The sequence below is a fragment of the Hirundo rustica genome, chromosome 24 (genome assembly GCF_015227805.2).
Source record: "Hirundo rustica isolate bHirRus1 chromosome 24, bHirRus1.pri.v3, whole genome shotgun sequence".
Taxonomy (NCBI): domain Eukaryota; kingdom Metazoa; phylum Chordata; class Aves; order Passeriformes; family Hirundinidae; genus Hirundo; species Hirundo rustica.
This window is the reverse complement of record NC_053473.1, coordinates 881,481-904,174: the sequence shown is the minus strand read 5'-3', so window position 1 is coordinate 904,174 and position 22,694 is coordinate 881,481. Positions and strand designations below refer to the sequence as shown.

General features: G+C 49.1%; 1 protein-coding gene across 1 annotated transcript; it reads right to left on the bottom strand.

Annotated features, from left to right (window-relative positions):
* Nucleotides 1-326: 326 nt before the first annotated feature.
* On the bottom strand, nucleotides 327-22,169 carry LOC120762959 (serine/threonine-protein phosphatase 4 regulatory subunit 3B-like). The gene is given in 14 exon segments (XM_040085930.1): nucleotides 327-428; nucleotides 830-968; nucleotides 1,473-1,612; nucleotides 1,940-2,109; nucleotides 2,276-2,434; nucleotides 2,922-3,009; nucleotides 3,743-3,874; nucleotides 4,068-4,184; nucleotides 5,456-5,569; nucleotides 6,097-6,174; nucleotides 7,918-8,518; nucleotides 20,698-20,817; nucleotides 21,426-21,584; nucleotides 22,144-22,169. Coding segments are annotated over 14 exon segments (2,145 nt in total).
* Nucleotides 22,170-22,694: the final 525 nt, after the last annotated feature.

Here is a 22,694-nt window from a genome sequence, read left to right as displayed (position 1 = left end):
ATGGCTGACTGCACTGTCCAGGAACTCCCAGGAAAACAGGCAAACACACCCATTCCAATTTCATAGGACATTTTATCCCAGGTCCATTTATCAAAAATACAACTACTACAATTACAGAGTCTAATATCAAATCATGAATTTTACAGCTTAGCCTTAATCTATTAATCTTAATCAAACAATTTTCTTGGGAACTTGAACAGAAAGCAAACTCTTCCTTCTTGAACAAATGCTACCACTTATCCACCTACAGAAAACAGCAAATCTCTTCACAAACAACAGCTAAGCCTAATACAAACAACAACTATTGAACCTAAAAACTATTTAGCCTAAAACCCCCCAAATGTAGGTTTCTTTCCTTCAGCCAAACGCAGTCGTTTCTTTGGAATTTCCTCCTCTTGATCACTGTCAGAGTCCACTGGCCGAGATCTCTGCCAAATGGAAAAAGGCAAAAAGGAAATTCTCATGTTGAAAGAATACTTAGAAAGGTACAATTTTTGTTCCCCCAAATGCCATCTCCTCTGTCCATGCCCCAGCCAGACCAGCAAGTGGGCAGGGCAAGAGCCAAGAAGCGGCCCTCGTTCAGGGATGCAGAAGATGAAAGATCAGACTGTGTCCCCAGGTCAGCACCAAACTCCAGGGCCAGCCCATCCTTTCTTCAGGCTTCCTCCCCAGCAGTCAGTGTCCCTGGGCAGGGCTTGGGTGAATTGAGCCCAAGCCCCGCTGCAGGCCTCCAGGCTGGTGCTGCCCGTGCTGCATTGCCCTGGGCCAGGCTTGGCATGGCGTCACCACTGTCCCTGGCCAGAGCAGCAGCTCAGCCCAGTTGTCCCACCTTGAGGGCCACCAGCAGCGGGCATGGGGTTGCAGTCTTTGAAGAGGAGCCCTTCGAGCTCGTTGGTGCCGTCTGAACTGCCCCCCCTTGGGCTACATTGATAATAATTTGCTCGTCCTGCTTTGAGGCTCCTGCATCTCTGCCCAAGAGGGATAGGACCCTGTAGAGAGACAGAACAAGTGACGCCAGCTTTGGGGCTGCTCCCACCTAAGTCAGGATCAGCAATGATTTGCAGAGTTTGGAGGGAGCATGGCCCATTTGGAAGGCAATGCAGCTCCATGGGCACTTGTGTCCTCCCTGTAAGACACAGCAGCTGTTGGCTGAGGCCCAGGGAGGCTGAATCCCCCCTCGTAGGGACAGAGCAAGATTCTCTGGGGAGAATCCCCCCTCGTAGGGACAGAGAAAGCTCAGGGCTTTCTGAGAGGAGCAAGGAATTCCCTGAGCAAGAGCAGCTTTACTCCAGGGGGCTGCAAGGAAAGGTAGAGGCAGCTTTCCTCTCATCCTGGAAGTTCTCCTCTGGAAGGAAAGACAAAGTCAGTACCTGCCACCTGTTCCTGCTGCCCTCTGGCAAAGAGAAAACCAAGGAGCAGCCCAGCTGTAGGGCACTCCCTAGCAGGCTCCTAGCACAGAGACTGGGGCCTACCTGTGCGCGCTCTGCTTTTGTTGCTGCTGGTCTCTCGCATATTTCCTCTTCAGTCCCTGGAATGTCCGCACATAGGTGATGGATTCCAGTGCAGGATAGAAGTTCTCGATGACATAGGTAACCAGGGACTTACAATCTTCCTGCAGAGGAACAAAAACATGGTCTCAAGTCTCCAGCGGTCATAGGCTGCAGTTCAGAAAGCTTCCAAGTTTCCTTTGCAAAGGAACCATGCTTTGGCCAGAGCCAAAGCACTTTTGTCTGGAGCAATTGCGAAGCAATTCAGATTGATCCTGAAGCCAAGAGCTGAAATCTGGAAAGAATGATTCCTCTTCCCATGGCAAGGTTCACCAGAGTCAGCAGTGCCCCGAGGCTGTTTGTGCCAGGTGCATTGAAGAGGGAGGCTGCCCTGGGCCTGTTGAGCTGAGAGGCCACAGCCGTGTCTGAGCTGAAGCTGCTGCCGAACTCACCAGTCTGAGGAATTCAAACAGCTCCAGCAGAGCCCAGTGGAGCGGGTTGAACATAGCTCCATCCTCCAGCAGAGCCTGCACAAGGGGTGCCAGGAGGTTTCCCTGGATGATGTAATAGTTATAAAGCTCATCCTTCAGGGCAATGATCTTCTTCAGGAAGTGCAGAGCACCTTTGTGAAGAGAGAAATGCAAGGATTCCAGAGCCACAGGCCAGGGTTGCAGTGCAGAAATTCATTCCCATCCCTTCCCATGAATCCTGAGTTCAAGTGTCCCGTGGAACATCTTCCACCCAGGACACGCTAAGCTTGGAAGAAGGAAATGCCAAAGGCTACTCACTCAAGGCCAGAAATGTGTGTTTGGAATTGATCAAGAGGAGGACCCTTCTTAGCAAATCCCAGTGGAGGATGTAAGCCCTCATGTGCTCCTGGTGCCGTGTCACACAAAAATACAGCAGCTCCAAAATTAAGGCCAGGAGTTGTGCTGTTTGATAATCATCTACAAGAAAAAGTAATGACTTCAATGAGCAAAAAAGAAAAAAAAACAAAAAAAACCAACAACCTGTGCTGTCCATCCAGTTCAGGTGCTATTGCAGTTCCTGACATGGTTTTAGTGGACTTTGTTTCCTGGGTTGCTTTAGGAGGCAGAACTTTGTGGGAGAACAAAACCACCAACTCAAATGGACTTTTTTGGCCCTTGAAGCAAGTCTTCTTAGAAAGCATCCAAGTCCAACCCCTCCACCATCAACAACTCTCCTCCAGGAAGTTCCATCTGCTACAAAGCACAGCTGGAAGCCATGTCAGGGAGGGACAAGAAGGGGCCTGCAGAACCCCTGTCCCTGCAGAGCAGCTGTTTTCCTCAAGTGTATTCCTAGCTGGCCTGACTGCCTGATCCCTGGGAGCACCTCTGTCAGTCCCTTCCAGACACTACAAGCCTCCAAAGGGAGAAATCAGGGAAAAATCCTCATTGGCTATTTCCCAGGTACCTTTTGCTGCATTGGCCAGAAGTGGCGCAGTCAGAACAGGAAGACAGCACGTGTAGAAGGAATTGAAAAATTCAAGTATCTTGGACACCTAAGGGAGAAAATGGCTTCATTAAATCCTGGCCTTGGTGGAGACCTTCTCAGTCAGAAAGCGCAGTACTAGCAGAAACAGCCTTCAAAGAATTTCCTTGGCTCCGACAGCTCTGCCTGTATCTTTCTGGTGGGGCCTGAAGCATACAGGTGGGTGTTCCCTGCACAAAGAGCCATTTCTTTCTTTGCAGGGAAATCTGAGACACATCCAGCCCACCCTGCTATCCCCAAGAGAATTCCCAGCAGGGATGCCAATCTATCATGGCAATCCACCCGTGACTCCCAAGGCTTGATAAAGTGTCCTTCAAGTTCTCTCCAATGCAGTCATTGCATCCTGCCAACCTGCCAACCTTTTCCCAGGTATTGCTGTCCATGGCAGGGTATGAACCTGTGCACTGGGGCTGCCAGGGCCTCTCCTAGACTCTGCTGCTGCCGGATGTCTCCCGCAGGCAGTGGGAGCTCTGCTCAGAGCGTGCTGTGTCCCTGAAGTGCTGCTGCAGGGAACGACTGCGGGCACAGTGACCCAGACACAGCCCTGGCCTCAGCCAAAGGCTCTGGAAACTTCATCTCCTTTGGAGCTTCTTGCCATTCAGGCTCAGAGCACACAGAACAGCCAAGCACTAACCCCAAGCCCAACCAGTTTGGATGCTGGGCCCACAAGGAGAGCACTTGAGAAATCAGGGTTTCCCTGGGCTGAGACAGTCCTGTGTCCTCAGCCATTTGCATTCCCCTACCTCAGCTATGGTCAGCAGATTCCCTGGATCAAGCAGTGTCTGCAACAGCTCCATGGCCTGATCAGCTCCTCCAAATGCAGCAGGAGGAGAGCAGATCATCTGCTTCATGAGCACACGGATGAGGTCGGTGCCCTGCAAAAAACCCCGACAAAGTAAGCCCCAAATAATTAGAGTGCAATGGGTTTCCTGGTTTCTACCAGTTTGGTTGGTTTCTTTGAATAAACATGAAAACGAAATAGAACAATTGAGATTTTGTTTGGCTGTTTTGTTTCCCATTTGCCCTAAGACTGGTCTATCCAAGCACCTGCAAAGCACTTTTACTTACATGGTCCCTCTGCTGGGCCTCTTGCATGACAAATTCTTGGACCAGGAATGGACAAAAGTCAACAAGATAAGACAAGATGTCTGTGGCAGCAGATGCCACTTGCAGATCGTCCATTCCCTAAGAAAAAATTAATTTGGCAGGTTAAATCAGGTTTGCTGCATCCCAGCAGGTAAAGCTGCAAAGAAAAGGGAATGAAAGGTTTTGGGAAGGTTTCATTCCTAAGTTTGAGGAACACAAATGGTTCCAGAGAAGCAACAATAAACCAATAAGCAATCTCTTTTGCCCCCTCTTTGCCTCCTTTAGAAGGGACACAAGATCTTCTGGGAATCTGAGAGTCCTCATTTAAACAGGAACTGTTCCCATTGTGCCACTTCCTGGCTGGAATAGCTGAGACACTGATCTTCTGTACCTGCTATCCACAACTGACTCATTTTGTACCAAAGGATCAGTTGTACAAGTCAATCAGTCTCCTTCTTCTCCTCACTTCTTCTTCTCATGACAATGGATTGTAAGCCAGACGTAACAACTCCAGACCCTGCCTTGTTGTGTGGGTAAATTAAAGGCGGTTAAGCTTAAATTTGCCAAGGTCAAGTTTGTGAAGGGCCTTCCTTTGCCTGGATGTTGTTTAAAAAGTTGGCAAGTGCCTCATTCTGCCTTCATGTTCTCAAGCTTGCAAGTGAAAGGTTTTTCCTGCACTTTCTGGGAATGGCAGTGTTTCTCTCACACAGGGCTCACAAACAACCTTCCCCTAAAGGTGCCAAGCTGAGCAGGGCAGAACAAATGCTTTGATGGCAGTGCTGTGCCTTGCTCAGTTCCCAGGTTGCTCCTGCAGCAGAGAAACCCCTGGGATCTGGTGTTTGTGACCAACAGCAGCACTCAGCCTGGATTGCAATGGTCAGGCAGCAACAGCTGCCTCAGACAAAGGAGGGACAAACCCTGACCAATTGCTGCTCAGGACAGAGAAATCTGCTGCCACCATGAGGACAGGATCCTTCTGGGAAGAAATGAGCCAACAGCTCCAGAGGAGCTAAAAAGACGTCTCTGGCCCCGGTCCAAGCATAACCACAAGAGCCCCAAGAAAACAACACCAATGTGGCTGCCCTGTGGCAAAGAGTCTCTTTCCATCCTATCTCTGCCTTGTCCCAAGGACTGCACTGAGCACAGGATTTGCCCCTGGTGCAGAGTCACAAGAATCAGGGCAACCCAGGCAGGCGTTTGCAAGAGCTGTGGGAGCTTTGGGATTGTGGCTGGTTCAATCCACTTCCACTGTCAGCAGAGCCAAGGTATGCGAGCAAAGGGACACACAAGTGCTTGGTAGGTCCAACAAGTGTGCCAGTGGCTCTGGCCTTTCCTGCTTTGAGGAAAAGCAGCTGGAAGTTTCCACTTACCAGCAGAATTTCAAGAGCAGGAAGAAGTCCCAGCTTGGCCAAGCTTTGTAAAAATGCCTCCCTGTTCTGGTGAAACGTGAAGGAAAAGGCACAGAAGTCCTTCAGAAAGTTCATCTGTTGCAAAGGAAAAAGAATTTCCAGTGTCTTGGAGTAAGGCAATTCTCTGAAAAGAGGAAAGGGTTACAATTTCTAGCAGAGTTGGAGTCCTGGTTGGACCTTTCTAGAGAATGATCTTCTTCTTGTGGCGTCTCCTCCAAGCTTTGCCAACATCAACAAAGCAAAGCCACGAAAAGGAAACACACAGAGAAAGAAGAAATCTGTCACTTGGCCTTGACCTCAAAAATACCTCAGGTACAAAACTAAAGTTCTCTAATGCTGAAACCTTCTGGGAAGAAAGCAGAGCTTGAAGTCGAGGGTGTCAGTTCCATGCAGGTCCTTTCTACACAAGAAAATCCTGATTTACAGCAAAGAAATCAGAGCTTTGGTTGCCAGAAATATTCCTTTAAGTGAGGACTTAAATGGATTGAGCTGCACTGGCAAGGATTCCTGGGTTCCAGAAAGACCTCAAGGACTGCAGAAAGCCTCAAGAACAGTTTCCCTTTTTCATCCCTCTCCTTTCAAGCCTGCGAGTACTGACTCACCAATTCCCATCGCTGGTGGGCACCTGTAGCTCCCGCTGTTAACTGGGCCAGAACTTCTGACCAGAATCTCTGGTCTTTCTGCGGAACACACAGAAGGAACACAACTGTCACAGGCCCTCTGGAAAGGCAGAACTTCCATCTTGAGAGGATCCCCCACTACCGCAAGCCCAACTGTTCACCCCTCCATTCATTGTAGCCCAACAAAGGCCATTGCCAGAGCACACAGATCCCACAGGATCCCTCCTTCCCAGGGCATTGTTTCAGCAGTGTCTGTGTGCAGCAGAAGCAGGGGCAGAAGCCCAGAGCTGCAGGGGAAGCTGAACTCAGGGAAGGCTCCGGAAAAGTGGAGCTCCCAAGCGGAAGTCGAGACCCAGTTTGTCCCATGTGGCACCTGCCCTGCTCCCCCTGCCCTGAGAACATCCCACAGGGATCCCTTTCCCTCCTGTGCAGCTGCAACCCTTGAAAGCATTTCTTCATGTCCCCCAGGCAAGGGGGAGCAGGTTCCCAGCTGGCTGCAGCCACGGCCTGGTTGCCCTTCCTCGCACTCAAAGCAGCTCCCCCCTTGCTCTGCTCTGCACTTCTGCCCCAGCCTTGGCTTGGTACAGTCACAGCCTCTCCTCCCAAGAGAGACTTCAGGACCTCTAGGACAAGAGCTCCCGTCTGGCCAAGGGCTTCAGTTCCCCCATTGCTTAAGCCTCCAAAGGGACAAGAAAACCAAACTGAACATCAGCAGCATCTCTCAAGGCTTTGGATGCTCTCTGCCCTCTCTGTCCCCACATTTCCTGGGACACCTTGCCATGGGAAGCAGCACTGGCAATGTTCTCCCTGAGCCTGCTCTTTGGCATTTCAGGTTCAGAATGAGTTCCACAGACATTGCACGTGGCCTTAAGAAAGAATCCCAAAAGCTGCTTGTTCCCCAGCTCCCCCCACAAACCAGCTCCAAAGCAGTTCTTCTCTTTGCTTGGCTGTCAAAAAGAACTTGAAACGCTTGACAGCGCATTCAGGAATCTTTAGATCCTTTCCCAAGCTCTTCCCTTTTTAAACTACAGAATCCAAGGGAGGAGAAAGAAGGGGGATTGTTATAAATGACTCAAAACCTGGGCAGGAAGGAGTAAATGAAATTTCATTTGAACCTGATAAAATGACAAAGCAAAGGGAGGAACAGCACTGGGAGCTTGCTGGGACTCCTTCTGCCCACCAGAGGCTCAGGCTCACAAAATGGCATCTCTGCCTTTTATACACTCAAGGTTGTGTCATTATTATCAATATCCATGAGCAATCTTTATGTGTCCTGGCCCCTCCCCCAGCCCAGGCCTCTGTCCGTAGATGGACACTTGGCTCCTCCCAAGGCCTGTCAATCAATCCTTCCCTGCCTTCCATTGCTGGAGCGCTTCTGGTCTCTTGATTGGCGGGGCCATGTTCCCCTGCCCGGCCTCCAGCAGCGAGTGTCCCCCGCTCCCTGCCGCCTCTGACAAGGGGTAAATGTACTCCCTGCCCCACAGGTTTGTACAGCCCTGTCAGCCCGAGCTGCCAGGCAGGAACCACAGAAGGGGAGGGGAGGATTGAAGGGAGAACAGAAAAGGGTTCCAAACTATACTGGAACACCAAAAGTACATGTCCAAAGAACTATAAAGCCCAACAAAACTTCTCCTCAGCATACTCAACAACTCTTCTTCATTTGCATGAGCCAATCACCACACCTTATTCCTAACAGGATCACTCCCATCCTGTGCATATGCAACCATATCTGATGAATGGTGATCCCTTGGCAGCTCCAACTGCAGGTCCCAAACCACTGAGTGCAGGTCAGAGGCCACTTACCTCCAACACATGGAAGATGTCGTTTTTCCTGCAGCTGATGAAGGAGGTGAGGCTGGGCAGAGAATCCGCTCCCACTCCAGCTGCCTTGGGCAGGATGATGGCCTGAATATACTGTGCCCAGTGCATCTGGTGGAGTTTCTGCTGGAGCTCAGGGTCTTGGATGGGCAGAAGCTCCTTCAGCTTGGTTGTTTGCCACAGGAGCTGCCGGTGCCATTTGGGCTGTGCCAAAGAGGGGCCATACTCGAGGCAGCCGACCACATCCATGATACACTCCTGCGACAGCATCACCTCCAGCACAGCTGCTTGGTCAAGCCATAGAATTCCTTGCATAATGGCTGACAAATACTGCAAGGCCTGGCTGAGCTGTAACTCCTCGGCGACTTGGAAAACTTCTAAGAGTTTTGGAATGTAGCCTTCCTTCTTCAGGGCCAATGCCAGCTCTTCCCTGCGGCTGGCTGAGGAGAGAGCAGAGGTGACCAGCTCAGCAACCTCTGCCAGTCTGGGAATCTTGCAGGGAGGAAGGCTGATCCCAGGGCCCATTGCAGCCATTTCTTCCTGGTGTTACTCTGATGGCTGCAGAAGATGCGGGGTGACTGCCAATGAAGGTCACACCTGCCAAAAGGCAGCAAGAGGGAAGCAACAGGGAAGCACGAGGAGAGGCCACGCTGCGCTTGCCTTCTGTTGGCTCTGCCCCTGGAGCTGCCTCAGCTTCCTCTGGTTCTGGCCTTTGTGATGTCACATGGAGCAGGAGGCTTCCACTGTTCCGCTCCTTGACAACCTGGCCTCAGGTTGCCAAAGGTCCTCCACTCTGCCATGTCCCAGATACCAAAGTGGTGGGACTTCAGGAGAGAACTTGTAGAACTGAGAACAATCCAGCAGCTTCCCAGTACCCACCAGGAGAGGGCTACCAGAAGGCTGCAGAGAGACTTTTCCCCATGGCCTTCAGGGACAGGACAGGGGGAATTGCCTGAAGCTGAGGGAGGGCAGGTTACAGTGTGGTCTGAGGAAGAAATTCTGGCCTTGAAGTGTGGCTGGGCACTGGGCTAGATTGCCCAGAGAGGTTGTGGACTCACCAGGCTTGCAGGCGTGCGGTGGGTTGACTCTGGGCAGACACCAGGTACCCACCAGAGCTGGTGTCCCTGCCCTCTGCACCTGGACATGGCAGAGAAAATAGAACCAAGGGTCTCTGGATTGAGATAAGGACAGGGAGCGATCCCTGTCCCTTCACTGTCACAGGTTAAACTGCCTCAATTTTTGGATATTTATTGAATTGATTACTCCCAGCATCAGGGCAAGATCATGAGAAAACAAACAAATCTCACAGTCACTTTTCCCCCAGCCCTCCTAATCTGGGAAAAAAAGAGTCAGAGAGTGAGACTTGCTTTTTTGTATGTTTCTTTATTATCAAGCTTGGCCTTGGGGGAGAGCTTGCTTGCTCCCTTGGCAATGCAGAGGAGGAGGTACACACAGCTTCGCTTCACAGCAAAGCTGGGGACTCCCACCCCCCCTCACGGGCTTTTTCCTTGCCGGGGAGTCCGTTTCGCTTGGCTGATGAGGGGTCATCCAGCGATGGGGGACTCCTTCTCAGGTCACGGTGACTAAATAAAGCTGCTTCGGCAGACCCCCATACCTTTTGCACTAGTCTAAAGTGTGACTTCAGTCCTGGATTTTACTTTGGTTCTCTGCTTTTCAGAGTCTCTTGTTCTTGAGTTGTTCCCAGAATTCCAGTGTTCTTTTTATTTGCATATTCAGACACTATCCGGCAAATGGGGGCAGAGATACAGGTAATAAGGTGAATTCTTAATTAACAAACAAGTAAATAAGGTGATAATCAATATTAAAACAGGAATAAGGCAAATTCTTGATACAGAACTAGTATGAACAATCTTAATGGAATTACTTAACAATTAAGCAACTAAAACATAGATTATTTGAATAGAACTTATTTATAACACTCCCTCTTTCCCAAAGTCTCCCTTGTCCCCCACCAGGGGCACAGGAAGACAGGAATTTGGGTTCTAGTCTGTTCATCCCACATGGTTGCTGCTCAGAGGGAGGAGTCGGAGTCCTTGCCCTGCTCCAGCATGGGGTCTCTGCCATGGGAGACAGTTCTCCGGGAACTTCACCAACTGGAGTCCATCCCACAGAAAACAGCTCTCCACAACCTGCTGCCATGTGGATCACACTTCCTGAGGGACAGTCCTTCATGCCCTTCTGCTCTAGCCTGGCTCCTCCACATGCTCACAAGGCCTCGCAGCAAAGCTGCTTCAGCACGCGAAGCTCCTTCCTGCACAGATGTGTGGGGCCGTGCCAGGACCTTGCTTAGCAGGAGCTTCCCATGGTCTCCAAGGCTCTCTCAGGCATCCCCCCGCTCCAGCGTGCAGGGCTCCTCAGGGGCTGCAGGTGGATGTCTGCCCCCCGTGCCCTCCATGGGCTGCAGGGGCACAGCTGCCTCCGCATGGGCCATGCCACAGGCAGCAGGGAAATCGGGGCTGGTGGAGTTTGTCCCAAGTTTCTGCAGAGCTGCTTTCTCTGGAGAACTCTGTGCTGAATGCCATCAGTCAGGGATTCACAAGGCAGGCCTTAGGGTGAACTTAACCCTAAGTAAGCCTCCTGTCCACAGAGTGTTGCTGCCCGTGCACCAGCACCCCCAAGTCTTTCCCCTCAAGGAACACCACCAGGTTTGTTTGAGGTCTAAACAGTATTTCTGGTGCCTTGACTGTTTTTGGTCACTGCTTTGGGCACCTCTGGCCCCATCTCACTGCCCCAGGACACTCTTTTTCTGGACCTTCTGGTGTGAGCATTCCCGAGTGCCCCCTGGGGCAGAGCCCGGCCCGTGCATGCAAATCCTGCTGTGCAAAGCTGAGCAGGCCCTTTAGTCCTTTGGGAAATGAACCTGGAGAGGGTGAAACTGCCAGGTAGAACTGGGCCTGCCTGGGGAAGCTGAGCAATGCCGAGCAGAGAGTGCCAGCCCTTCCCAATGCCACATCCCAGTGCGATACAACACCAGCTGGCGCTGGGAGCTGTGGCAGTGCCCGGCAAGGGCCTCAGGGAATCGTGCCATCACAGGCCCGTGCCGCTGGAAAAGCTCTGAGACCGTCGAGTCCAACCATTTCCCCAGAGCTGCCACGCTCGGCACTAAGCCGCGTCCCCAAGTGCTACATCCACATGTTTCACGTGCAAAGGGGTTTTCTGTCCTTTCACTTGACCCCCCGTGTTTAACTTGTCTCGGTGCCCCAGGAAAGCCGAGGCCCTCGCTCCCGAGCAGTCTGCCAGCGCTCCGTTAGGGGGCGCCCTCCCCGCGCCATGCTGCGGGCCAGGAGCGGGCTGCGCTGACACTGCAGCGGCCGGAGAGCCTCAGCAGCTCTTCCCAATTCCTGACTCCGCAGGGCTCTTCCTCTTTATCTGAGCATGGGCCATGCTGCTGGCCACTCCTGGCACCGAGGGAAGGACTCACCCACAGAATTTACAGAATACCTCTCTTTATTGATATAAAACTTGTTATAAATGAACAGGGCAGGAGATCGTTTTTACTCCTTTAATGCCTTTATAATTCAGCTCTTTTGAAAGGGATGGCTCGGGAGAAGGCCTACGCCACCGCTGCTCCCAATGGGCACTGCTGAGGAGGAGGTTCACGTCGACTTTGCTGCGCAGCCGCAGAGTCAGGAGCCTGACCTCGCGGGAGTCCCCTAGGTCTCGCTTTTAGTTTGTTTTGGGCCTGAGGTGTCTCCCAGTAGGTGCTTCTTAGGTCAGGGTGAGAACTTAGAGATTCGTCAGAAGGGGTTTACGATTATTTGAAGGTCTTCCTCACCCGCTAATGCCTCTCATTTTGTTGGATTTTGTGTCGGCTCGTTGTTATTAGGGGTTGTTGGTATTTACCACACTTCCGGTTGAGAGGTGCACCTTGGGAGTCCCCCTTAATTCCATACTGGGTGGTGCTAGATGGAAAGTAGTCGGGATCTGGGCGGTGCCTTCAGGTTGATGAGCAGATGAGGAGGAGCTGATGGGAAGCAGGCGGTGTCAGTGCTTTACTGGACTTAGTGGCAGATGAGCTCAGCGGGCCAACCGGGGAGCAGCGGATGCTTCACTTGGAACAAGGTAAGGAGGAACTGGGAAAGAACTATGGAGTTTTGGGGCCTAACTTGGAATAAGGTAAGGGGAATGCACAACACTAGGTACAGAACTGGAGTCTGGGGTACAAGGAACAGATAACAAAGACAGATAACATTGGTACACAGAACTGGTAACAAAGAACATTAATACAGACAACTGTTTAACTTATTATAAACTCCTATTACTCTGCACCCTTTTGAATATTATTCCTCACAATCCCCCCTCTTTTTCTTTGATTGGGTCTTTAACCTGCATCAATCTCTTTTTCTTATTGACAGGACATTCCTTTTAGTTCTTGATATTGATGATACAATCTTTCTGCTGAACCCAATTCTTTTTCGTCAGTTGTTAATTTAAATATACTTGTGGGTTTCCCATGGTTATTTTCTGACATTTGGATGCTGGCTTGTACAGTGGAGGTAGCAATCCTAATCAGGCAAGGGAGTATGCAAGGGAGGAGGAGGAGGCTGGCTATTGCACTTAAGGCTATAAAGGTAATTTTCTTCCACCAGGCTCCTTTTAGGGACCAGAAATTATCCCACCAATCCGTGTTTATGAGGGGAGTCCATTCTTGAGTGCCCACATGTCCTGGTTTGGGACAAATTTGGGGGAAAACCCCTGTATAGGATCCCTCTAAGGAAGCAAACCCAAGTGGCCCCTCCCTCCAACCGGTTCGGTAAAAAAAAACCTCTTTGGAGAAAAGTGGAAAAAACTATTTTACTAAACAAATGAAGTGCATACAAGTATAAAGAATGAATAATATGAAACAATAAAACCTCTCCTTCTGAAGTGAGATGGCAAATTGAGAAAGTCCTTGCCGTGGGTGTAGCTCGGCTCTCTCTCTCAGTCTCTCCTCAGTCCCAGTCTCTCCGGCGCTGCTGGAAAATGCCGAGGTCCAGGCCCCGGTGGGCCACAGGTGCAGCCCTCAGTGCTCCCCTGGGTTTTCAGTCCAGAGCAGGTTTAAACAGTTCCAAGGAAAAGGAAAAAAAAACAGTCCAGGGAACTTCTCTGCCCTAGCTAGCTGAAATTAACTAAAAGCAAAAAAAGATCTCTGTCCTGCAGTCTCTCCAAGCCTCTGCCAAACACCCCATCCGCAGAAGAATGTGGAGGAGTCAGGCAGTTTTCTCAAAACAAACTCCGCGCTTCTCCTTGCTCTTAGAACCAGTCTTAAAGGCACAGGACTCAATAAACAGCAAAACCAGAACAGACGATTGGGGATACAAGCATCATAAAGTTACCCTAGGACACCACATATGCTATTTTTCTTATCTCTTTTGAGCTATTTCGGATTCCTTCACTTCTATTGTCAATCTCCAAGCAGCACTCAGATGAGTTAAACTTTCCACATATACCGCCTTCATTAGCTAGTAGATAATGTGCTGCTAACCTGATTTGGTATACTACAGCTCTAGTCCGGGCTAATTGATGACTTATATGGTCTAGAGCCAGGGCTGTTCTATTTGAGATGACTTCCAGGACTGCTTGTAATCTGATAATTCAATTCAACATGTAAATAGGAGTTCTATACCCCCATGATCCATCTTGAGCCCAGGTGGCCGGTCCATAGGTTTTGATTATTTCCTCCGGAGTCCAAACTGTTCCCTTCCATGTTTGAGTGCTATCCATGTTTATGATGGTTCTCTTTTGTCTGTTTTTCTTATTTAAGTGGTCATACAAAGCCACTCCTAATTCATTTCCTGACTCTTTGGGTAATAAAAAGAAGGCTGGTTTAATAATGCCCATCGTGCAACTGCCTGCCCAGTCCCCGGGAAGATGCTATAGGCTCTATCCCCACATATCCAAAATAGGTGTTCTGGGGCCCTCCAAGAGGTGTTCTGGGGGTCGAAGGGATGTTTCCAATATTTGGATACTTCCCTAAGTCCTGAAAATGGATTAATTCCCTTTCCAGTACACTGGTGTAATTGGTACCCTTCGTTGTAAACGCATCCAGTTTCTTTCTTCCCAATCGCCCAATGTCTCAGGCCCTCTGGGGATCCACTTTTGAGTGCGTTCTCGTATGGTTAGGGACCTTTTACAAGCCATCTTACCTACAAAGGTTTTATACCGTTTCCCTACACGTCGTATGTATTCCTCCCCAATAACTTTAGATTTTAAGTCCCATTGTTCCCTTTTTCTTTTCCCAATATGAGGGGGTTTTTGTTTTATTTTCTTCCACCTCAGGATATCCAAGGGGGCTAGACTGATTCCCTCCCAAGGCCATACATCCGACATTTGAGTACTACTGCAGATCCAACAATTAGTTATGTTAAGCTCATGGCTTATTCTTTCGACCAAATCAATGAATAAATTTTTATTGAGGGGTTCTTCTATTTCCATCTTCTTGATAGTCAGCGGTTTCTCTTTTATAAGATCTTCTACTCCTTTTACACCATTTACCTTTTCCATACAAAACCACTCTCTGATAGGGCATTCCCCAGTCAGGCGCTGCTTGAAAGTAGCAGCATTCTTTGCTACCCAATACTGTTTGCCCTCTTCTTCACAGGAAGAGAGCCGAGCCATATCAAAACAGGTGGGGTTCACGTTAGTATGAACTCTGATTAAGGATTCCAGGTTTTCCCCATCGTAGATTGGGGAATAACACTTTGAGCAAGCTCCGTTGGTATACCCACTCACTATCAGGACTAACACTAGTCCTCCCAGGAGTCCAGTGTGAACTGTTTCCACCTTGTTCCAGTCTCACCTGGTCTTGCCTCCTGGATCCTAGAGCTCCTCAGGGCTAATCCTCAGAGTCCCTTTATGTAACCCCCCCCACATTTGGTTATTAATTTAGTTCCCCTAGAGAGTGCCCTATGAGAGAGCTTTAAGGTACAGAGTAGAGATTATACAACAATGTTAATTACAATGGCTTATAATATTAAAGTAACTGTGCAACACTCTTATAATCTCGTTAGCAATTATTCTCTGGCATTCAAGGTGAGTAACTGCTGTGTAGTCCTTTATTTAGTCTGTGTCTTCTTCTTAAGGGTGAGCCTCAATGTACCGGGTTGTTGGGTTACAGTCCACTCCGTGTGGCTGGGTGACGTGGTTGATTTCGATGGTTCAGTGGGGGGTGGCACAGGTTCCTTTACCCTTGTAATATGTGTCCAACCCTTCTCTTGCATCCTGACCGCTGTATGGGTAGTGAGAAGTACCTGAAATGGACCTTCAAATTTAGGCGTTAATGAGGCACTGGTCCAGGATTTTATTAATACCCAATCCCCAGGGTCAATTTGATGAACTTTTGAGTCGAGAGGTGAGGTTTGGGGGACATATCCTTTTTTCTGGAGATTTTCTAGGGTCTTTCCAATGGTTTGCAGATATTGTTGTACTATGGTTTCTCCGTCTTGATAACTCCCCGTACTGTAAGGTGTTAATAAGAAGGGAAGTCCAAACATCATCTCACAGGGGGAGACCCCTATATCTGACCTGGGTCGTGCCCTAATCCTTAGAAGAGCGAGAGGCAGGCACCTGAGCCAATTCATTTGGGTTTCTTCTATTAACTTGGTTAGTACGTTTTTAAGGGTTTTGTTCATCCGCTCTACTCTCCCTGAGCTTTGAGGGTGCCATGGTACATGGAGTCTCCATTTCACTCCTAGTGCCTCAACAGTCTTTTGTAATACCCGGGCAGTGAAGTGGGGTCCTCTGTCTGAATCAATGTTGTTTATAAGGCCATATTGGGGGATTATGTGTTCGAGTAAGGTTCTTACTACAACTTCCGCTGTCTCCTTTTTGGTCGGAAAGGCTTCTACCCAGTGAGTCAGGTGGTCTACTATTACGAGGAGGTGTTTATAACCTTGAACTGGGGGCATTTCAGTAAAGTCTATTTGTATATTCTGAAAAGGCCTCAAAGCTATTTCTCTTCCCCCTAGTGGGATCTTTCTCAGGGCTCGTTGGTTAACTTTTTGGCAGATGATACACCCCTGGGTTATGGCTTTTGCTAACTCATATACCCCTATACATAGATGCTCCCTTAGGAAGTGGTCACATAGTCCTTGAGTACCCCAATGGGTCGACTCATGGATTTCGCTTAGCATCTTCCTTGCTAGGGGTTTATTTAAAAACTTTCTCCCATAGGAGTTACCCATTCTCCATATTTGCCTGGTTGCATTTCTAATTCTTCCATCATTTTTAATTCTTTCTTACTGTATATTGGCTCTTTTCTCTCTTCTCTTTCCCTTGAGACCTTGTTTAGGGCTAAGACCTTGATAGGTTCTCCTGGCCCCTGAGCCGCCTTTTTTGCTTCTTGGTCTGCTATACGATTTCCCTCCCCTTCTATGGTACCTCCTTTTTGATGACCTCTTACATGTACTATGGCTAGTTCCAGGGGCTTTAGTACAGATGTTAGTATGGCTTTTCTTAATTCTTTGTGTGCCAAGTCTTTTCCTTTTGAATTTAAATAGCCACGCTCCTCCCAGATTTTCCCAAAGGTGTGGGCTACTCCATAGGCATACTTTGAATCAGTATATATGGTTCCTCGGTCCCCTTCTAATAAGTCCAGTCCTCTCTTTAACGCATAGATTTCACAAAGTTGAGCTGACCAACTGCCGGGTAATTTTCCTGTCTCTAAGGTTTTCATATCATCTCTGGTTGACCCCTCGATTACTGCATATCCTGATGCTCTCTTCCCCTCTATTACTCTTGAAGATCCGTCTATGAATAACTTTCTTCCCTGGGGTAAGGGTATGGTTTCTAAATCTTCCCTTACTTTGGTTTGGAAGTTCAGGAGCTCTAGACAATCATGCTCTAGTTCTTGAGGAGGTTCTCCAGAAAGGAATTGCACTGGGTTTAGAGTTTTTGAAGTGGTTAAAGTTAGGTTTTCTGAATTTATCAAAGTAATTTCATATTTAAGTATTCGGGAGTCTGTTATCCATTCTGAGGACTTTTTGGCTTAAAATTGTTTTTAGGTCGTGTGGTGTGTGGACTCGTATCTTCCCCTGTAGGGTCAATTTCTGAGTCTCCTCCACCAGTACCGCAGTTGCAGCAACAGCTTGTAGGCAAGTTGGCCATCCTCGGGCGACAGGGTCTAGCAGTTTCGATAGAAAGGCTATAGGCTTTTTACATCCGTCCCATTCTTGAGTTATGACTCCATAAGCCACTCCCTCTTCTGTATTTACAAATAAATCGAATTCTTGTTTCAGGTTAGGTAGACTTAGGACAGGTGCTGTAGATAACTTGTGTTTTAAATCTCTTAATCGATTTTCATCATCTTCCGTCCATTCTACTGGCTCGGGGTTAATTAGTTTGTTGTAAAGAAACTTTACACTTTGAGTGTATTTGTCTAGCCAAAGTCTACAATACCCGAAGAGGCCCAGGAGTTTCCGTATATCCCTTTTCGTTTTGGGCGCAGGTATGGCTTGAATTCCCGCAGTCCTTTCAGGACTCAATTTCTTGTATCCCTTCCCAATCAGATGTGCCAGGTATGTCACCTCCTGCTCAATGAACTGGAGTTTCCTTTTTGATACCCTTAGTCCTTTTTCTCCCAGGAAGTTTGAGAGTTGTATACTCGCTGTCTTCACCTCGACCTGATCTTCTCCAGATACTAACAAGTCATCTACATATTGTAAGATCCGCACTGGTCCCTTGGGGTTAAATTGTTCCAGTAACCTTTCCAGGGCTTGCCCAAACAAATTTGGAGACTCGGTGAACCCTTGTGGTAGACGAGTCCACCTCAGCTGCTGCTTTCTATTTTTCCCTGGATGTTCCCTCTCGAATGCAAACCAATCTCTGCATTCTTCAGCTAAGGGGCAGGCCCAAAAAGCGTCCTTCAAGTCAATGATGGTAAACCACGCGTGTTCCAGTGGAATTTGGCTGAGTAAGGTGTAAGGATTTAGGACTACAGGGTATTTGGTGACAGTCTTTTTGTTGATTTCTCTTAGATCCTGTACTAACCTATACTTCCCTTCAGCCTTTTTTACCGCCAGTATGGGGGTATTATGAGGGGACATACACGGTTCTAGGATGCCCTCCTCTAGCAGTTGCTCTATGACTGGGGCTAGTCCTTTTCTCCCCTCTGGGGATATGGGGTATTGCTTTATTCAGACTGGGGAAGTCCCTGTTTGCATTTCAATTTTAATAGGCGGAATATCTAAGAATCCACTCTTCCCTTCTTCAGCCCATACTTTTGGGTCGATTTCCTCTAAGTCTTTTGCTGTTAATTTCATGATTTTTACTCGCATTTTTCCCTTCTCTGGAATAACTCCTACCCCCAACTGGACTTGTAAATCTCTCCCCAGCAGGTTAGTCTCTAAATCAGGTAGGTAAATAAAATCAGCAGTTACTTGCCGAGAATTCCCTTTTACTTTAACATTACTTATAATGGGGGATTTGAACGGTTTTCCCTCTGCTCCCATCACCTCACAGGTTCTCGTGCTAACGGTCATTCCTGTGGGGAGCTTTTTAAGACTGGAGCGATCTGCCCCGGTATCTACTAGAAATTCAAAGTCTTCTTGATTGGGGCCCACTTCGAAGTTTACCATGGGCTCTTCCTGGTGGTACATGGGGTCCCCTAATGTATAGAGCCCACGACACCCCTATTCTTCATCCTCTTCTCCCTTTAGCAGCCTCTCCAGTTTGTCCTGCTGTCCTGTAATCGCTTCATCAAAGGTCACTTTCTGGCAATCTCTTCACAAGTGTCCCTTTTCTCTGCAATAAAAGCATTTCCTCTCTTCCCCTGTCCTTCTTAGGGTTCTCCAGGGTGGGGTTGTTTCTCGCCTTTCTCTCTTTAACTCTGTGCCCTTTCTATCTGGTGGATCCTGATTTTTAATTGCCCCTATACTCTCTCTTGCTACAGCCACCATTATTTTTGCTTTGGCTCTAGTCTTCTCCTCCTCTCTCCTCAAGTAGACTCTCAAAGCTTCTCATAACAACTCATTTATTCCTTTCTCCTGCCAATCTTCTATTTTTTCCAGCTTTCTTCTAATATCAGGCCATGATTTGGTGACAAATTGGGTTTTTAGTAATATCTGGCCCTCGGGACTGTCAGGATCTATATTAGAGTATAATTGAAAATTCCTTTTTAATCTATTTAACCAGGTGGCTGGGGTCTCTTCCTTTCCCTGCATACTATCGAATGCCAATTTGGTATTATTACTTCGGGGCACTGACTCTTTAATTCCTCTCACTATCAAGATTCGATAATCTTCCATGTTCCTCCTATCTTCTTCTCTGTTGGGATTCCATCTAGGGTCTACTACCGGCAGCTTGAAGTCTCCTGGAGGACCAGTCCTGTTCTCTCTTTCCCATATCCGCATCCCTGCAGTACGGATCATCCTCCCTTCCTCCGGGCTGAATAATATCTTTAAAATAGAATTCAGCTCTCCCCACGTGTATATATTAGGGCCCAGAAATTGATCTATCTGATTCGAAACTCCAATTGGATCTTCTACAAGATTCCCTAATTCTTTTTTAAAGTTACGAACTTCAGATGCTGTAAGGGGGGCATTAACAAATCCTACCCCTCCAGCAGCGCCTCCCATCACGACTTCTCTCAAAGGGAAGAGTTTCACTTTGGATCTCGTGTTACAACAGGGCCCTTCTAGGTTCTCAATTCCCTGAGTTGGAGTACCTCCACTATGATTATTACTGGGGGAGGTTTCCAGGCTTGACATGGGAAGACTTAATCCCCTTAATCTGGAGGTGGAGCTGGGAGTGTGGATGGCAAGGGGGAGGACACGGGATTTGGAGGAACCCGGGAGATTGGAGGAGGATTGGCTGGTAAGTGCTGAAGGCTTGAATGGATATCACGGTAGATAGATGGGGGAGGTAGGTGATCGAGAGGGTCCCAAGTAGGGTGCTCCTCTTCCTTCGTTTTATCACTTTTCTTTCCTTGTTCCTGGACTTTACATATATTTACTCTTTTGTCTTCGAGATTAGGTTCCAGCCAGCAGGCTGCGTATTTTATTTGCTCTGTTTTGATATTCGCTTGGGCTCTTAGATGCTGGTTTAATAATGAGCACATCCAGGGATCAGTAGTCCCCTGCCAAGGCCATTTTCTGGGCAGATCTAGGGTAGGCCACACCTCCACACAGTAGTGAATCATCTTGATCTGATCTAAGGGCTTGGTCCTCTCATTTTTGTCCCATTGTTCTAGCATGTCTCCTAATGGACAGCCTGGGGGGATGTTAGTTACTTTTTCTTTCTCCTTCTCTTCCTCCTGCTCCTGAGCTTGTCGTTGTCTGCTCATGCACGCACCCATTCTCTCTAGGTCAGCTAAAAGATACCAATGGTGCCTTTACCCGAACGGAAAAGATAATACAAGGCAACACAAACTAGAAACTCTCTGACCCTTTTTTTTTTTTTTTAATTAAAACTTCTTTAAGGTGCCCCTACACAAACAGAAACATACAGACGGGCAACTCAAACTCTAAAATCTCACTCGCTCCGTAGAGACCTAGCCGCCTCAGGGCCACGACCACTACCTTCCCTTTTACTCTAGGGGACTCGTCCTGCCAGTCCCTCAGGATAGCCTGTGGGCCCGGCCCTGGGGCCTCAGCCACTATCCCCTCTTCCTCTCCCGCAAATCACTCAGACCCCTGTAGACGGCCGGTCAACCAGGGCCCAGGGTTCCAGGTACCGCCTACCGCCAGGGCCTGGATCTGCAGTGCGCGATCCACTCACTCACCCTACCTTTGACTCCCTCGTGCTCTGGGACTCCCCTAACACTCTCACCTCTGAAACCAAGACAGCGTCCTGTCCCCCGCCAGTGCAGACTTCTTGCACCCGGACAGCGCGCCTCCTTGCACCCCCGACCAGTGCAGGTTCCCCACACTCACTCTGGCCTCCACTATCCTGCACCCGGACAGCGTGCTTCCTTGCACCCCCGACCAGTGCCGATCCCAGGCCTACTGCACCCCGACAGCGTACCCCTTACTGGGCACCCCCGACCAATGCCCATCCCAGGCCTACTGCACCCAGACAGCGTACCCCTATACTGGGCACCCCCGACCAATGCAAAAATTCCCCAACTAGGTAGCCTGTGGGCCCACCCTCAGGACCTCAGCCACTATCCTAGCCAGTGGACCCTCTTAACCCTGCACCCGGATGGGGTATCTAGATCCCCCGCCCAATGCAGGTCCCACACCCGGATAATATGCTCCCCTGGGGCCACCCCGACCAATGTGGGAATCAAGGGCCACACCCACTACTCCTCTCTTGTTGGGGGGATCCTAGTGGGGCCTTCTTCCAACCGCCCTGTGACGTGCCACTCACTATGCCCCTGGAGACGCCTCACTCCTTCAATCTCCTTTCGCTTCCCCCTGTTCCTGGCCGGCTCCCTCGCGGAGGTCGGGAACCGCGGTCCTGAGGGGTCCTCACTCACTCTGGGGGTCCGAGCTTCCGGCCCCCGTCTCAGTCACTCCTCACTCACACGCCTCCACTCCCGCCACCGGTTTTCTTACCAGCGTTCCTCAGCGATGTCCTCGGCTGTGGTGTACTCGCTGTCCCTTCTTCGATCTCCGCTGGTGTCCCTCGGTGTTCTCAGGTCCAGAGCAGCCAGCTGTCTCGAAGGTCCAAGGCTGGGAGGCGCCTTCCTGTCCTGGATCCTCTTCTGGGCGTAGCTTATCCCGGACGAGTCCCCAAAATTGTTATAAATGAACAGGGCAGGAGATCGTTTTTACTCCTTTAATGCCTTTATTATTCAGCTCTTTTGAAAGGGATGGCTCGGGGGAAGGCCTACGCCACCGCTGCTCCCAATGGGCACTGCTGAGGAAGAGGTTCACGTCGACTTTGCTGCGCAGCTGCAGAGTCAGGAGCCTGACCTCGCAGGAGTCCCCTAGGTCTCGCTTTTAGTTTGTTTTGGTCCTGGGGGTGTCTCCCAGTAGGTGCCTCTTAGGTCAGGGTGAGAACTTAGAGATTCGTCGGAAGGGGTTTACGATTGTTTGAAGGTCTTCCTCACCTGCTAATGCCTCTCATTTTGTTGGATTTTGTGTCGGCTCGTTGTTGTTAGGGGTTGTTGGTATTTACCACACTTCCGGTTGAGAGGTGCACCTTGGGAGTCCCCCTTATTTCCATACTGGGTGGTGCTAGAGGGAAAGTAGTCGGGATCTGGGTGGTGCCTTCAAGTTGACGAGCAGATGAGGAGGAGCTGATGGGAAGCAGGCGGTGTCAGTGCTTTACTGGACGTAGTGGCAGATGAGGCACATGTTGATAGCTCGGGGGGCCAACCGGGGAGCAGCGGATGCTTCACTTGGAACAAGGTAAGGAGGAACTGGGAAAGAACTATGGAGTTTTGGGGCCTAACTTGGAATAAGGTAAGGGGAATGCACAACACTAGGTACAGAACTGGAGTCTGGGGTACAAGGAACAGATAACAAAGACAGATAACATTGGTACACAGAACTGGTAACAAAGAACATTAATACAGAGAACTGTTTAACTTATTATAAACTCCTATTACCCTGCACCATTTTGATTTTATTCCTCACAAAACTGTGATGGGTTATACTTCGAGAATTGTGGTAGTACCTGTCAGAGACAGGATTTGTCAGTGATAGGATCTGACTGCATAAATGTGTTCAAAGCAAGCCCCAGACAAGCTCTAGTTCCCAATTAAAGCATTCAGTGTGCACAGAGTGAAGTTCTTACCCAAGAGGTCCTGACAGGGAAGAAGGCAGGTTCAGCCCATTGACTGAGCTCAGCAGTGACCACGGAGTTTTCCCTCACTTTTC